Source organism: Bos indicus, chromosome 1 (genome assembly GCF_029378745.1).
Source record: "Bos indicus isolate NIAB-ARS_2022 breed Sahiwal x Tharparkar chromosome 1, NIAB-ARS_B.indTharparkar_mat_pri_1.0, whole genome shotgun sequence".
Classification (NCBI taxonomy): domain Eukaryota; kingdom Metazoa; phylum Chordata; class Mammalia; order Artiodactyla; family Bovidae; genus Bos; species Bos indicus.
In genome coordinates, this window is record NC_091760.1 from 131,008,717 (window position 1) to 131,025,785 (window position 17,069).

At 51.7% G+C, this 17,069-nt stretch overlaps 1 protein-coding gene across 2 annotated transcripts in view; it reads right to left on the bottom strand.

The window, feature by feature from the left end:
- The window catches only part of ESYT3 (extended synaptotagmin 3), an 88,794-nt gene that overhangs the window by 49,464 nt on the left and 22,261 nt on the right, over positions 1-17,069 (bottom strand). For both annotated transcript variants that reach the window (XM_070794149.1, XM_070794148.1), the window contains exons 2-9: positions 15,917-15,958; positions 14,231-14,365; positions 10,060-10,136; positions 8,460-8,526; positions 7,771-7,860; positions 7,240-7,295; positions 5,763-5,883; positions 424-594 (exon numbers count right to left, since the gene is read on the bottom strand). In XM_070794149.1, coding sequence (XP_070650250.1) covers positions 424-594; positions 5,763-5,883; positions 7,240-7,295; positions 7,771-7,860; positions 8,460-8,526; positions 10,060-10,136; positions 14,231-14,365; positions 15,917-15,958 — 759 coding nt within the window. The remainder of the gene's footprint in view (positions 1-423; positions 595-5,762; positions 5,884-7,239; positions 7,296-7,770; positions 7,861-8,459; positions 8,527-10,059; positions 10,137-14,230; positions 14,366-15,916; positions 15,959-17,069) is intronic.

Genomic DNA, 17,069 nt, shown 5'->3' on the forward strand with positions numbered 1-17,069 from the left:
CTGTTTTCTGCCAGGGGCTTGCAGCTTCCAAGCTGTGACCCTCAACCTGGCTGTGGGCCTGCCCTACCCACAATAGGGACTGTGGTTGAACTTAAGGGAGAACTTAAGGCTACTGGCATCTGGTTCTGAGAGGGGGCAGGACTGCCCCTGAGGTTCTGTGAATTGGAAACTTCCAATGAAGCTGCCTCTGGTCAGGAAAAGAGGGAGGAATCAGTCAATAAACTACTGCACTGGGAGCGGCCACCTCCAGAAGCCTAGTGGATCTGAGAAGTAGGTCTGCCTGTCCCCAACGCCATGCCTCTGGCACAGTGCTACCCCATGGGTATGTGAAGACCATGAAGGCAGAACCCCATCTTGTTTGGGCCAGTACTGCCCAGAGTGGAGCTCTGGAGAGCACCTGGGAGCCACTAAGGAGCCCCTCACCTCAAACACCTCATTCCAGGTGGGGGACAGGTTCTTATAGATGGTCCTGCTCCGGAAGTGCTGCAGGCCGATGTTCACCTTGGCGTAGGGGTCTGACTTGCCTCGGATTCCCAGGAATCTGTCCTTCTGGGCCAGCTTTTCAGCCTCCAGCAAGTGGACTCTGATCACTCCCTGCAAAATGCCCCAATCTGAGGCTCACAGCTGTTTCAAGGAACCTCAAAGTCCCCAACTTCAGAGCCAAAGCCATCAGCTATCACTGCAGCCCCATCTCACCCCTTCCACAACTGGAGACAGAAGCCACAGGGCCACAGAGCAAGTGCGGGCAGGACCCAGGGCTCAGCCCACTGCATCAAGATGCCCACACACATTCCCGCCCTCCAGCCTGCCCCGTGAATGGCCTGTTCAACTGCAGCCATTTCCTCCCCCGTGCCAACCGCCATGCTGCCTGAGCCGGTTTCCTCCCATGAGCCGGTTTCCTCCCGTGTTCCATCCCTGTCTCTAACTCACATGCAGACAGATCCAGTATCATTTCTTCCCAACACCCAGATGTACATGCCCCTGTGGGCACTGCATGAGGCTCACAGTAGGTCCCTGGGCTCATCAAGGCCTCAGCACTTAGTCACCTCACTCCCAACACTCTGAGCTACACCTTAAGCCAGAACAGAGCACAAGAATTAGGAGAAACACTTAAGGGGACCAGGAGGCCTCCTGCCTAGCACTATTTTTTTTAAATAGTAAATACATAAGACGGTAGGCGCTGAGAGAGGGAATCAGAGGGCAGACAAACTGAAACCACAATCACAAACAACTAGCCAATCTGATCACATGGACCACAGCCTTGTCTAACTCAGTGAAAATAAGCCATGCCGTGTGGGGCCACCCAAGACAGACGGGTCATGGTGGAGAGGTCTGACAGACTGTGGTCCACTGGAGAAGGGAATGGCAAACCATGCAGTATTCTTGCCTCGAGAACCCCATGAACAGTATGAAAAGGCAAAAACATAGGACACTGAAAGATGAACTCCCCAGGTCAGTAGGTGCCCAATATGCTACTGGAGATCAGTGGAGAAATAACGCCAGAAAGAATGAAGGGATGGAGCCAAAGCAAAAAAAAAAACAAAAAACACCCAGTAATGGATGGGACTGGTGATAGAAGCAAGGTTCGATGCTGTAAAGAGCAATATTGCATAGGAACCTGGAATGTTAGGTCCATGAATCAAGGCAAATTGGAAGTGGTCAAACAGGAGATGGCAAGCGTGAATGTTGACATTCTAGGAATCAGCGAACTAAGATGGACTGGAATGGGTGAATTTAACTCAGATGACCATTATATCTACTATTGTGAGCAGGAATCCCTTAGAAGAAATGGAGTAGCCATCATGGTCATCAAAAGAGTCCGAAAAGCAGTACTTGGATGCAATCTCAAAAATGAAGAATAATCTCTGTTCGTTTCCAAGGCAAACCTTTCAATATCATGGTAATCCAAGTCTATGCCCCAACCAGTAACACTGAAGAAGCTGAGTTGAACGGTTCTATGAAGACCTACAAGACCTTCTAGAACTAACACCCAAAAAAGATGTCCTTTTCATTATAGAGGATTGGAATGCAAAAGTAGGAAGTCCAGAAACACCTGGAGTACCAGGCAAATGTGGCCTTGGAGTACAGAATGAAGCAGGGCAAAAGCTAATAGAGTTGTGCCAAGAGAATTCACTGGTCATAGCAAACACCCTCTTCCAACAACACAAGAGAAGACTCTACACATGGACATCACCAGATGGTCAACACTGAAATCAGATTGATTATATTCTTTGCAGCCAAAGATGGAGAAGCTCTATACAGTCAGCAAAAACAAGACTGGGAGTGGACTGTGGCTCAGATCATGAACTCCTTATTGCCAAATTTAAATTGAAATTGAAGAAAGCAGGGAAAACCACTAGACCATTCAGGTATGACCTAAATCAAATCCCTTATGATTATACAGTGGAAGTGAGAAATAGATTTAAGGGACTAGATCTGATAGAGTGCCTGATGAACTATGGATGGAGGTTCGTGACATTGTACAGGAGACAGGAAGCAAGACCATCCCCAAGAAAAAGAAATGCAAAAAAAGCAAAATGGCTGCCTGAGGAGGCCTTACAAATAGCTGTGAAAAGAAGAGAGGCAAAAGGCAAAGGAGAAAAGAAAAGATATACCATTTGAATGCAGAGTTCCAAAGAATAGCAAGGAGAGATAAGAAAGCCTTCCTCATCGATCAATGCAAAGAAATAGAGGAAAACAATAGAATGGCAAAGACTAGAGATCTCTTCAAGAAAATTAGAGATACCAAGGGAACATTTCATGCAAAGATGGGCTCAATAAAGGACAGAAATGGTATGGACCTAACAGAAGCAGAAGATATTAAGAAGAGGTGGCAAGAATACACAGAAGAACTGTACAAAAAATATTCACGACCCATATAATCACAAAGGTGTGATCACTCATGCTCACCTAGAGCTGGACAGCCTAGAATGTGAAGTCAGGTGGGCCTTAGGAAGGATCACTATGAACAAAGCTAGTGGAGGTGATGGAATTCCAGTTGAGCTATTCCAAATCCTAAAAGATGATGCTGTGAAAGTGCTACACTCAATATGCCAGAAAATTTGGAAAACTCAGCAGTGGCCACAGGACTGGAAAAGGTCAGTTTTCATTCCAATCCCAAAGAAAGGCAATGCCAAAGAATGCTCAAACTACCGCACAATTGCACTCATCTCACATGCTAGTAAAGTAATGCTCAAAATTCTCCAAGCCAGGCTTCATTAATACGTGAACCGTGAACTTCCAGGTGTTCAAGCTGGTTTTAGAAAAGGCAGAGGAACCAGAGATCAAATTGCCAACATCCTCTGGATCATGGAAAAAGCAAGAGAGTTCCAGAAAAACATCTATTTCTGCTTTATTGACTATGCCAAAGCCTTTGACTGTGTGGATCACAATAAATTGTGGAAAATTCTGAAAGAGATGGGAATACCAGACCACCTGACCTGCCTCTTGAGAAATCTGTATGCAGGTCAGGAAGCAACAGTCAGAACTGGACATGGAACAACAGACTGGTTCCAAATAGGAAAAGGAGTACGTCAAGGCTGTATATTGTCACCCTGCTTATTTAACTTATATGCAGAGTACATCATGAGAAATGCTGGGCTGGAAGAAGCACAAGCTGGAATCAAGATTGCCGGGAGAAATAACAATAACCTCAGATATGCAGATGACACCACCCTTATGGCAGAAAGTGAAGAAGAACTAAAGAGCCTCTTGATGAAAGTAAAAGAGGAGAGTGAAAAAGTTGGCTTAAAGCTCAACATTCAGAAAACTAAGATCAACATTCAGAAAACTAACTTCATGGCAAACAGATGGGGAAACAGTGGAAACAGTGTCAGACTATTTTTCTGGACTCCAACTGCTGATGGTGATTGCAGCCATGAAATTAAAAGATGCTTGCTCCTTGGAAGGAAAGTTATGACCAACCTAGACAGCATATTAAAAAGCAGAGACATTACCTGGCCAACAAAGGTCCATCTAGTCAAGGCTATGGTTTTTCCAGTGATCATGTATGGATGTGAGAGTTGGACTATAAAGACAGCTGAGTGCAGAAGAATTGATGCTTTTGAACTGTGGTGTTGGAGAAGACTCCTGAGAGTCCCTTGGACTGCAAGGAGATCCAACCAGTCCATCCTAAAGGAGATCAGTCTGGGTGTTCATTGGAGGGACTGATGTTGAAGCTGAAACTCCAATACTTTGGCCACCTGATGCAGAGAGCTGACTCATTGGAAAAGACCCTGATGCTGGGAAAGATTGAGGGCAGGAGGAGAAGGGGACGACAGAAGATGAGATGGTTGGATGGCATCACTGACACAATGGACATGGGTTTGGGTGGACTCCAGGAGTTGGTGATGGACAGGGAGGCCTGGCATGCTTCAGTCCATGGGGTCACAGAGTCAGACGCAAGTGAGTGACTGAAGTAAACTGAACATATGTGTTTGCCCTTTAACTCAGCAATCCCAATTCCAGAAATCTATCCTTAAGGACCTACTGGCAAAAATATGAAAAGACATGTACAAGGCTCCTCATGACAGCACTGTTTGAAATCACAGAGGCCAGACACAATTCAGCCACCCGTCAGTAGAGACTGGTTGAATAGATACAGTACATTCACATGGTGGAGTACGGTGTACCACAATGCCATGGGGTAACTCTCACAACACATGTGTGATAACAGCAAGGTGAAGAAAGCTATAGCCTGCTGCCACCCATCCTAGAAAGAGAGACTGTGCCTGCAGTCAGATACGCACACACAACCGTACAAATGTATATGCTCATATTAGAAAACAAATAATGGAAAGTAATAGAAGGATAAACCTTTACTTACAGGGGAGGCAAGAAGTAGGTGGTAGAAGCCAAGCTCCTTAAAATAGTTTTTCATACTGGACTTTAGAAGAGTGCAGATATTTCACATGATTGTAAAAGGGCATTAAGATTTTAAAAAAAGAAAAAAAACCTCTAGAAATAGGGACTGGAAGGAAACAAATCAATGAAACATTCACGGCCAATTGTCACCAACACAGAGAGGAACCAAGTGAGTTTAGATTGTAGCAACTTGATGTACATGTCCAGTGGGATGTGCCCTAAGGACAGAATGTTCACACTAGTTTTGATGTAGGTGACGGTGCTGTGTTGTTATGCTGAGGCTGCTAAACCTGCAGGGTGGGGTAAGGACCACGCGTCCCCCTGCGTGACCTGAGGGGGCTGATGCCGCCCACCTGGCACTGATGGTAGAAACAGGCACCTCCCCTTCTCCTGAGGCCCTGACTCCCTGACCCACAGCCAGGGCACCTTCTGCAGGGAGGCCACGTGGCTGTCCCCGGGGGCCTCCTGAGCTGGGCCCAGGATGGGCAGGGGCAAGGGGGTGGGCACCCAAGGAAGCCCCATATCCTGGCTCCTTCCCAGCAGATGTGAGAGTCCTTGGCATCACCAAAGGATGGAGTGGGAGCCTCCTGTCCCTTAAGGGAAGGTGGCAGGCTCTGGAGTTTTCTGGGGGTGAATGAGGCTGCCCACAGACCCTAGCACAAGCCCTGTGGGGGACCAAGGTCCAGGAAGAAATGCTCCCTGGGCTTTTCCCTTCCAAGACAGGTAGCTTTGGGCAAGTCATTCAACCTTCCTGAGACTCAGTCTTGGCCCCACAAAATGGGATGCCGGGCCCTCACAGGGCAGAAATAAGCATTACCATCTGAGGATATACCCCTCTGCCTGGCCCGTCTGTCCTTCAGCTCTGGGCCCGGTGCTCTGCAGCCAGTGTGGGTACTCACACAGGGCAGAGGGAAGCGCAGGTTGGTTACGTCCAGCCCCTTCTTCACGGGCACAGTCACACGGTTGGGCAGCACCAGGTGGGCGGCGATGAGGTCCTCCAGCAGGCTATCTGTCATCTCACTGGGGAGAGTGGGCACGACCAGCTATGGAGGGTGGCAGCACCTCCCCCAGGTCACCTGTCCCTCCGCCCTTCCCTGGACCTGGAATGAGGAGCAGAGCTTGGGGACAGATGGGTCCCTCCCAGCAGAGAGTAGCCCTGACCCCAACCTGTCTGGATGGGGGATCAGGGGAGGATGTAGGGTGTACATTTTGACAGCCCCCCACCCCGATCATGCTCTGTTCCTCTCTGAAGTGTCACATCATGTTAACCAAAAGCAAGGACCTGGATGCTGGGTTAGAATCTCGGCTCCACCAACCACAAGCTGTGTGACCTTGGAAAGTCACTGATCTCGACCTCAGTTTCCTCATCTCTAAAATGGGGATCTCAGTTTCCTCATCTCTACCTGCTGTTATAAGGATGAGTAAATACATGTGAAGTGCTGAGAACAATGCCCCATGTCCAGGAAATGCCAGGTACACGTTCATGACTAGCTCTTCTACTCCCTGACATCACCTTGAAATTCTCTTTATTGCCTGATTCCATCTTGCCAGTACAAGGAGACAGGGCAGTGCCTACAACAGGGCTGGCACACAGTAGGTGCTCAAGAAGTATCTTCTGGACAAAAGAATGCATGACTGGATTCTCTGTGCCTAGCGGGCAGAAATCAGTGGGAATGGCCCCAGTGAGTGAGCAAGTGGTCCTAGCAGCAGGCGAGCCAGCTAGGGGGCACCCTGGCTAGTTCACTGTCCCTCCCTCATGGGAGGTGTGTCCACCCAGGGCTGGAGCCCTTTTCAGCTCCTCTCGGGCCCCAGGGAGGCAGGCTGCTCAGACCAGCTCCTCCTTGCTGGCTTCTGCTATGACAGCTGTCCGCCCCCTCCCACACTGGTGTCTGTGACGTGGTCACCATGGGCAGGAGCCATGTGGGGCTTCTCACACACACATGGGTCAGGGAGGAGTTAATAACAAGGAAGATACTTGTGTGTGTCCACACCCACTGTGCCAGTACCACACATACCTGAGTGTTCTCCCAGGGAACTCACGACAGAGGAACTAGGTTCCCATTTACTGAGAAAGAGCCCAGAGAGGTGAAGGAACCTGTCCAGAGGTACACAGTGACTAATGGGGGGCCAGGAGTCTGGCCTGCTTCCAGAGCCTGCGCTCACCCCTCATCAGCCCACACGGCCTCCTCTGGGACATCTCATCTCATGGTATCACTCCAAACACACCAACCCTGACCCTCTGGAGGGGCAGGTCCCACGCCTCTCCTGGTGTAGAGAGCAGAGAGGGTTCAGCCGTGGGGCAGCTCCTGTCACTGACCGCACAGCCTGGGGTGGGGCCCACCTCGGCTCTGCCTAGCAGTCCACACAGGCCCTTACTTGATTCCTGGTGCATCCAGCAGGTTGGTCAGGCCTGTCCAGTTGATCTGCAGGTGCTGCAGGGGCAGAAGGGGGCAGTTAGGCTGGAAGGAGCCAGGAGCCCCGGCTGAGCATCCTCACGCCCACCCCCATGGGAATTCAGCCTGTGGGGGTGGGGGTGCCCTCTGCACAGTGCTGGGTGGGTGAGGCATGTCCCATCCTGCTCAGGACCAGGGCTGTCAGGTGGGCTGCTTCCTGCTGAGACCACAGGAGCGGCCCAAGCGCACAGCCAGGCCAGCCTGGCATCAGAGAGCCTCTGCTCCACCCTAGGCAGCTGTGTGACCTCGGCTGGCCACGTCTCATCTAGCCGGCCTTCTTCCTGGTCTTGGGGACAGCAGGGTGGAGCTCCTAGGCCTCCCAGGGAGCATATGAGATGATGGGTCTAGGTGGGCTTGGGCACATCTGTTCTTGGGCTCAAACCCAGTGCCTGGGCAGCGGGGGTCAGCACCGGTTCACAGGGAGCGGCAGGACTGCCTCGTCCTGGGGACTCACTGGCTTTTGAAGGAAGAACATAGTCACAGCTCCCACAAAGGGCTTGTCCACCAGTAGGGGCTCCAGGATGATCCGCAGCGTGCCCTGCAGCTGGACGGGAAGGAGGGACCTCAGCCACCCTTCTCCTCATACCTGTTGCGCTGAGCAAGGCCGCTCCTGGCTCTTTCATGTCCAGGCCACCCCCAAATGTCAGGGCCACCTGCCACCACTGCAGCAACCGCACTCAGGGAAGAGAAGCCTGCATGCAGCAGCCACCCCTTTGCTGGCCACCAAGGGTCCCGGCTGCCCTCCACTGCTGTGCTGTCTGTGGGCCTTCAGCCTGGCCCACAGCTGGGGCCCAGGCATGCTCTCCACCTCAGCTCCACTCCTGCCATAAGCTCCACCTCCTCCATCCACCTGGGTTTCTCAGCACCCGCTCAGCATCTGCAGAGCCTCTCACTTCCTGGGGTCATTGAAGCCTCTCTGGCAAGGAGATTCCACCAACAGCGGCAGGATGGGGCAGTCCTGAGCAGTGGGGCAGTGAAGCCCAGCCACCAATTCCTGGTCTGTGATCTCGGGCCTGGAGTCCCTTGATTGGTACCAGCCTCTGTGCCTGGTGTCATCGCCCCCTCTGCAGCCTCCTCCAGTGTCACCCCACTCCCCGTGCCCTGACCCCAACCCTGGAGGTAGTCACACCAGCCTCCACCCACCTGGATCCCGTTCACACCAGCCTGTATCTTCTGCAGCTCCACACTGATCTCACAGTCCCCGATATAGCTGGAAGTGGGGAGGGAGGAGGAAAGTTGAGGGCAAGGGTAGGTCCACAACTCAGAAAGGTCAAGAAACCGGCCCAGAGCAGCCCAGCACAAGCCTGAGCCCTGCATCACCTGGATGTGGACTCCCTGACAGCCTCGGCCTTTCTCAGCTCTGTGCAGACATTGCCCAGACTCCTAGAGACAGTGCTCAGGGACGCCACACCCAGAGTCTAATGCACATCCCCACCTCTGCCTTCAAGGGCAGCGATTCTGCATACCCCTCATCCCATGACACCCCATGGATGCCAAAGAGGAGGTCTGGGGTGCACACCCTACTATGCTTCCACCCCATCTCTGCCCAGGTCTCCGCCTGAAGACCTCAGAGTAGCCCTGTTGCCTCCCTCCAGCCACTCATGTGGGTTGTTGCTGGGGTAATGAGGTGGGCAAGTAGTAAGATCTCAGAAGACTGAGTCCAGCTGGTGCTCCTGCCAAGCAATGGTCACAGGGAGCCCAGAATGGGTGCCCTTGAAGGTAGTCAAGGACTGAAGGAGAAGCGGAGGGAGAGGGCAGCTATCCAGTATCTGTAGGGTGCAGGCTGAGGAGCCAGACATCACAGAAATGCTGAGTGTCCCCTGGAAGAGTGGGGTGTGCCCGGGGATCCCAGGGGCTCCCTGAGCTGACTGGAGAGCTGGGTGGGTGGGCTAGATAACTTTGACCAGTGCCAACTATTCACACAAGCATCCTGTGGCAGCCTTGGGGCCACAAGGGCCCAACTGCCAACAGTATCTTAACACACTTGAGACCAGCCCACAAGTGGGGATGGGCATTCCCAGAGTTACTTCCTGTCTTCCCAGTGTGTTCTCAGCACCAGTCTCTGGGCTAAGGACAGGATATATGTGGCACTGGAAAGGAACAGGCAACATTGTGGAACCTCGGGAGTTGATCCTTGGTCCTTTAAGCACAGTTTAAATCCCACCACCTCCAGGAAGACTTCCTGGGTTGAACCTCCATTCTCTCTGACTCAAGCCTATTATCAGCTTCATTCAAAATAAATGTCCTTGCCTGATCCACTAATCAAGTCACTCACATGTCTTTGCATCCTTTAGTTTTTCTGAGGTGCCACAGTGCCCAGTTTTCCCCCTGGCCTCTCACAGCCTGTACTCCGAGCTCCCTGGGCCACACCACAAGTCCCCACATTTTCCTTTCACACTTGCTCTCTCTTGCTACATCCTCTGTGAGACAGCTGATCTGACCCTCCAGGTGACTGGGCTCTGGCCTTCAAGAAAGCTCTGCTGCCTGGGCCTTGGTACCCAAAGCACGCCTGGTGCCTGGTCTGTGGGAGGAGCCAGGCCTAGCCTAGTGGCTCTCCTGGGACCATCCTCCCCATCCCAGCAAGGACCCCATGCTCCAGCCCAGCTGGCAGAAGGGGCTTATGTGCCATGAGAGGCTTTCACACTCCACATGAGTGTTTATTTGCAACTCCATCTTCAACCTGGCTATTCCCACAGTGCTCCCCCATCCCCCACACCAGGCCCCCAGGGGCACAAGGGCTCACCAGATCTGCAAGTCCAGGACCACCTGTCTGCGGTTGCGCTGGTCTGTGTGCGTCTTGACGCCGTTGACCCTGGGGCACTGGAAGAGATGCCAAGGTTGGGGGGTGGTGGTGGCGGCAGGGAGTGACCTGGTCAGCAGGGGTCTTACATGGGGTAGGGGTGCAGCAAGGGGTCGCCAGCCCTGCCCATTGGTTTCAACCACAACAACCCATGTGACCACTGCACTCCAGGGGTGAGCACAAACAGAAAAACCCACCCTGTAGACCCTGCCCACCAGTGGCATCTTAATACCTCCCTCTACAAACAAGCAAAATTTTCATAATGGAGAAACAGTTCAATCAACCACAGTATTATCCTCCTACTCTCTCCATGCAAAATGATACTTACAAACGCGTTGACACATGAAAAGGTGACATCAAAGAATACAGACCAACAGTGCAGGAAAAAAGTATTACAGGGATATGATGAGCAGTTCATTAAAATTATTATGTACATTTTTTCAAAGAGTTTGTGGTGTGATATGTCAGCTTTTTAAAAAGTATAACTTGTTATAATTTATTTTCTTATACATTCTCATATTTAACATTTATTTTTGTCTTGGTTTTATATTTTAACATTCCTTTTCTTTAAGAGGGCCCCCCAAATTGCAGAAGCTTCAGATGGGAGAGCACTTGGCTAGATGTTAAAGACCCAGAAAAGCCAGCAGAAGCCTGGCGGGGAGGAAGGGCCTGTCACTGACTTGCCCCAGCCTGGAGTCTGCTCCTGGGCTGGTGGCTGGCCTGCAGGCACCTGTGAGAGCCCAGCCAGCCCCAAGAGCCCCATCTGTGGAGACTTCCCCTGGAGCAGGCCGCCCAATTGAAGGTTCCACCACAGAGAGGAGGGGTAGCCACTGCTTATAGTCTGTTCTGTGTCAGGCAGGCGGTCCCAGCCCAGGGCTCATGGTGAGGTGTGGGGCGCCAGGCTGGTCCGGTGCTCCATGTGGAGCACTACTCACCTGGCCATGCACAGTGGCCCCGATGCCAGGCCTGTTAATCACGCTTCACAGCCGCCCTCAGAAATGGGTCCTTTCCTCTTACAGATGAGGAAACTGGAACTCAGAGAGGTTAAATCACTGGCCCAAGCTCATAATAGCAGTGAGCAGGGTTGGACATGGACACAGGAATCCAAGGAAGCAGGAAACATTCTTGGGCATGAAGGGAGTAGGTGGATGGGGTGCACTGGGCCTGGCTAAGCAGGAAGGTCACAGGCAGAGACCTCTGTGATGCCCCGCAGTGGAGAGGTGGGGAGGGGAGAGGGATGGGAGAGTTAGGAGGGGTGGGAGGAGGCAGGACACAAAAGACTTTGAATACCAGGACCAGGCATTTCCCCTGCAGGGCCAGGGCATCTGGTCAGTCTGCAGGGCCCCCGCCAAGTGCTCATGAGAGGGTGAAAATCACCCTTCAGGACCAGCCGCTCCTAGTGAGGTAGGAGGCAGAGGAGCCCCAGGGCAGGACAGCTGGCATTCATCAAGAGGAGTAAAACTGAAGCTCTGTTTCCCCTAGACACTCCAAGGACAGTCAGTGGCAAGAGTTGACTCTGAAGTAAAGATGACTGCTCCTGAGGTCAAGGAAAACTTCCCTGTCTGTACATGCGCAGGAAGGCTCCTTGGGGGTCAAAAAGGGAGGGCAGCCCCCCATAATGTGTGGACATGCACCCACCGGCCTCTGCAGCGGAATCCATTCTTAGCAAAAAGTTCTGCATGCATGTTTGGGAGGGTTCTAGAATAGGTCAGATGTGGGGAAAGAAACCAGATAATTGGCCAAAGGTAAACAAAGACCTGGAAGGACTGCCCTATATAATGATTTAACCACCTCTTTCCTGCGCTCCTCATTACGGGTGACGCCCACACCCTTTCTCCCTGGGTGTGTATTTCTGCATTGTTTCTGTCTTAAACTATTTCTGTGTGCTCTCACACATGTTATGATAATAAGCTCTGTGTCTCTGATAATAAACTTTGTATCTGTTTTTACAGTTTTTGCCTCCTTGAAACACTTTTGCTTTCAGTGGGGGTAAAAAGCCAGGGAGCAATATCAGAAATTTCAGCAACCTCAGATATGCAGATGATACCACTCTAATGGAAGAAAGTGAAGAGGAACTAAAGAGCCTCTTGATGAGGGTGAAAGAGGAGAATGAAAAAGCTGGTTTAAAACTCAAGATTGAAAAACTGAAGATCATGGCATCCGGTCCCATCACTTCATGGCAAATAGAAGGGGGAAAAGTAGAAATAGCGACAGATTTTATTTTCTTGGGCTCCAAAATCACTGCAGTGACTGCAGCCACAAAATTAAAAGATGCTTGCTCCTTGGAAGAAAAACTATGACAAACCTAGACAGCATATTAAAAAGCAGAGACATAACTTTGCCAACAAAGGTCCGTCTACTCAAAGCTATGGTTTTTTCAGTAGTCGTGTATGGATGAGAGTTGGACCATAAAGAAAGTTGAGTGCTGAAGAAATGATGCCCTCAAATTGTGGTGCTGGAGAAGACTCTTGAAAGTCCCCTTGGACTGCCAGGAGATCAAGCCAGTCAATCCTAAAGGAAATCAGTCCTGAATATTCATTGGAAGGACTGATCCTGAAGCTGAAACTCCAATACTTTGGCCACCTGATGTGAAGAGCCAACTCACTGGAAAAGACCCTAATGCTGAGAAAGATTGAAGGCAAAAGAAGGGTGTGGCAGTAGAAGATGAGATGGTTACATAGCATCACTGACTCAATGGACATGAGTTTGAGCAAACTCCAGGAGATACTGAAGGACAGGGAAGCCTGGAATACTGCAGTCCATGAGGTCACAAAGAGTCAGTCACATCTTGGCGACTGAACAACAACAAGCCTCTATCCCTTGATGGTCTGGCTTTCATCCAGGCTACCCAGGTAGCCAGCCAATTCCTGGGCAGGGAAATATCTCACTTCAGGACTGCTCACTGCTACCTCACTGAGATCACTAGGCCTGCTTCTGCTGCCAGCAAGGGACCGCTTTCCAGCAGCACATGGTCCCACAGGCATCACCGCCCGATGGGCAGCCTGGCCAGGCAGGCTCTGCTATAAACACAGCAGTCTGTGGGCTTCCTAACTCTTCACCTGCTGTGTGCCCCTCTGGGAAGTCCTCCCTGACTCCCAGAGCCCCCATGCCTCTCCACTCCTGAATCCACGCGTTCCTCCATCATCACGTATACACTGCCAGGTCAGCATCTATCATCCACCAGCTTATACATCTGCCTCCACAGAAGGACAGAGTTCTTCCTGAAGGCAGGGGTACAGCCACAGCATCTCTGACTACAGAGCACATGGCTGGGCTCAGTGAGGCATACATGAGTGAAGCAGGGAAAGAACAAATAACCAACAGATGCTGAGCCAGTCCAGCCGGAGCCTGAATCAGAACCCCCAGGCTCAGGCCAGCCTGACCTGCCCCCACTCGGGCGGCTAGCTGAGCACACACCGTGGGGCTGGAAGACAGCTCTCAGCGGGCCAGCCTGCCTTCTGACCCCTGCTTATTCTGGGGCAGACCAGAGGCCAGCACCTCTGGTTGACAGGGTGATGGACTTCATGGTGGCTCTGTCTGAGGTACGCATTTCCGATGATCGAAATAAGACATTATAGAGGAGCTATAGGGCAGGAAAAGTGAGGCAGGAGGATGGACCAGGAAATGCAGCCTAGAGTCGGGACAGGACGTTAGGTGTGTTCAATACACACACTTTTATCCTGGTCACTGAACCAGCATGGATTTGTAACACAGATTGCCAGTATCAATCAGTTAGTAGAGACTTAGTCACTGCTGTGAAGCACTGACCCCCTACTCCATGAAGGTGAGTTCTCCCCAGCTGATGCTGAGGTTAGCAAGCATGACTGGTAGATTTTTGTGCGGGCTGGCTTCCACCACATGGCGTGTTTTCAAAATTGTGCTTTAGGAGAATGGAATTTCCTCCCACTTCTCCTGTCTGAGCCAGGCTTCCCTAGAACCCGCAGAGACAGTGGTGCGGAGATCAGGAGCTGAGGGGTTTATCCTGAGGCCAAGAGACTGGGAAGTGCAGGTGGGGGCTGGGTACCCTGTGAGTCAGGCGTGACCACCGCCCCCCTGCCCCCCCGCACCGTGGGGGCGGGGAAGAGCCTGCTGCCCCTCCCGAGACAGCACCAACCTTCTGTCCAAAGTAGAGCTTGGTGAAGGTGAAGGTCCTCAGGTGCATGCTCTTCTCCCGGATCTTGGGCTCCAGTTTCTCCCGGAACTTGTTTTCCATGATCATGCTGAGGTAGGGCCAGATCTGGGAGATGATCTGCGAGGACAGGAAGATGCCCTACGTGCTCAGGTCTGTGATCCTTGTCCCAAACCCACAGCTGCCCAGGGGCAGTCCTTACACCGCAGCACCCATTAGCCTGTCTGCCCACCCCGTCCCATCAACCTACCTGGTCCATCTGTCTGCTCATCAAACGTTGGATAACTATGGCCATGGTTCTCATGCTTACAGTGAGATCCCAAGATTTGCTGCCATTGTGCAGCCCACCATGAAACAGTCATTCAGTGAATTAATAAGATGAAGCTCTTTGGTTCTGTGCTAAAACATATGCCACCCAAACCAACACCATGGTGTAAATAAGGAGCAGGTGCCAGAGGTTTAAGAAGAAGAAAAAAAAAAGAAACCACAGAAGATAAATTTAAATTGTTTCCTATGGATTTGATTTTTTTCCCTAAGAATCAGAGAAGGTTGCCTATAGCTGAATTCTGCAGCAGGACAACTCATGGCCCTGGGAACCAAGTGTGGGACCTGGGGAGAGAGGGTGGCAGAGACAGGGGACCTGGTGGCAGGAGATGGTGATCAGAGAGGGATACAGATGGCATTGGAGGTATGGGCTGGAGGGGCAGCAGCCCATGTGCTCTATTTGGGACAGGCCTACTCCCTCTTCCTCTCTGGGACCTGGGCCTTTATTTATTTTAGTTTTGTGTGTGTGTGTGGACCATTTTGTCTTTTACTGAATTTGTTACAATATTGCTTCTAGCTTACCTTTTGTTATTTTGGCCACAAGGCATGTGGGATCTTAGCTCTCCGCCAGGGATCAAAACCTGCACCCCCCCAGCCCCCACTGGAAGGCGAGGTCTTAACCACTGGACCACCAGAGAAGTCCCTTGTGCTTTAGAGATGCAGCTCCCTCTTTTCAAACCCCAATCAGAGGAGACTGAAGGAGGTGAGTTTCAGGGCTTAATGCCCATTCTCTCAGAGGCCTCGATGAGCCAGGCATTGTGATTCTTTAATTACCTCATTAATCCTCACAACAACCCCATGAGGCAGGGACCATAATTATTCCCATTGCACAAAGGCAGGAAGCAGCTCTGAGACATCAGGGGACCTGCCCTGGTTGCAGAGCCAGTGCTGCCAGATCGTGGCTGGGGACCAGGCGAAACCCAGCAGCTGCTGTCAAATCCCTAATCACAGCCTTCCTCTCCCCAGGACACGCTGGTCTCAGCCTGGTGGGATTGGAGGCCTGCATTTCCCTCTGTACCTTCTATCTTTTCTGCTGTGGCCATGCATTAATTTCGCAATTAAAAGACAAAAATTTCACAATTAAAAAAAAAAACTTCTTTTTTTAAGAAAAGAAAGTCATTGTCTGGTGAGGAGAAGAACCCTGAGGATGGGAAAAGTGGAAGGCCACCACCCCAGGGACTAAGGACCACCTTTGGCTCCCAGACAAGGCTTCCACCAGGACTGCAGGACTGCCTTGCTCACACAAGCTTCCCCCATATCCCCGCCCCATCCAGGGTCCACGCCAGGCCCAGAGGGAGGACAAGGCCTAGAGTGAGGCCAGCACCCCCAGGCCCGCCCCGGCCTTACCTTGTTGGCCCATTCAACCCGTTCCACGTCCGGGAAGTGAATCTAGGGAACAGAAGGCCGAAGAGGAAGTTAGACTTGAGACCTGCCGCCCTCCCAGAACCAGGCAGGCTCCCACTCCCAAGCACAGGAGCTTTGCTGAGACCCACCCTGGAGACCCAGAGCCCACCCTCCAGGAGGGGAACTAGCCCGGTGGTGCCCACCCGCCTTGGACCACCTGACACTGATCCGACCCTGGACGGGAGACGTGGAAGGGCCGTTCTGCACTGACCCTCCACCCTCACCTTCCTGATAGAAGCATAGAACCCCAACCTGGGCCTCCCCCAGGGTGACACCTGAGTTGGCTTCTTGCAAATTCCATCCCCCTTATTTTAATGATACAAGTAATCATAGCCTCTGCAGAAAAATTAGGAAATATAGCTAAACAAAAGGAAAAATATTTTATCAGAGAACACTGCCTGGTAATAACTGTCATTGCCAGGTTGATTTCCAGGCTCTTCTAGAAACAAGTATCTGTAGTTTTCACAGAAACTGAGGTCACAGCGCTTTTTCTTAGCCTGCTTTTTTTCACTTAACAATATATTATGACAGTGCTGACCCAAAGGTAACTGCTGCCCATTTGAAAGGCCAACAAGGGCACTCTGCCATTTTCAGGGGCAACTACAGAGTGGGATGCCCCCTCACCTCCCTGGGCCCCACCCAAGGCTCCCTGTCTCCAGCAGGGAGGCCCCTCAGGCCAGGTCCTATATTCACAGCCTTGGGCCTGCCAGGTGAGGGGGATGGAGGTGGGGGGAGGTCCCTGTGAAGTGACAATTCTGTTGCCTAACCTTCGCATGACATGATTCTGAGGGTGCTGAATCCCTCCCCACAAAAGTCTCAGTTTCAGAATGTCTACTGAGCTTAATACCCACCTCCTACTCCAGCCCCACCATCATCCCCAGCACCAGGATTTTCTGGGATGGACACAGTAAGCATGTGTGCGTGCCATGGATCCATAAAACGAAACGATGTCGTTTTACTGTTGCCCTGCAAGTGTCTGGAGCATGAAGTCAACCCCAGATCAGGTTCCTGGTGGGCCTGGGACCTCCTGAGGAGGAGAAAGGGCCAGGCCTTCCCACCCCAGGGGCTCAGAAGGTGCGCTGTCCAGGGACTGAGT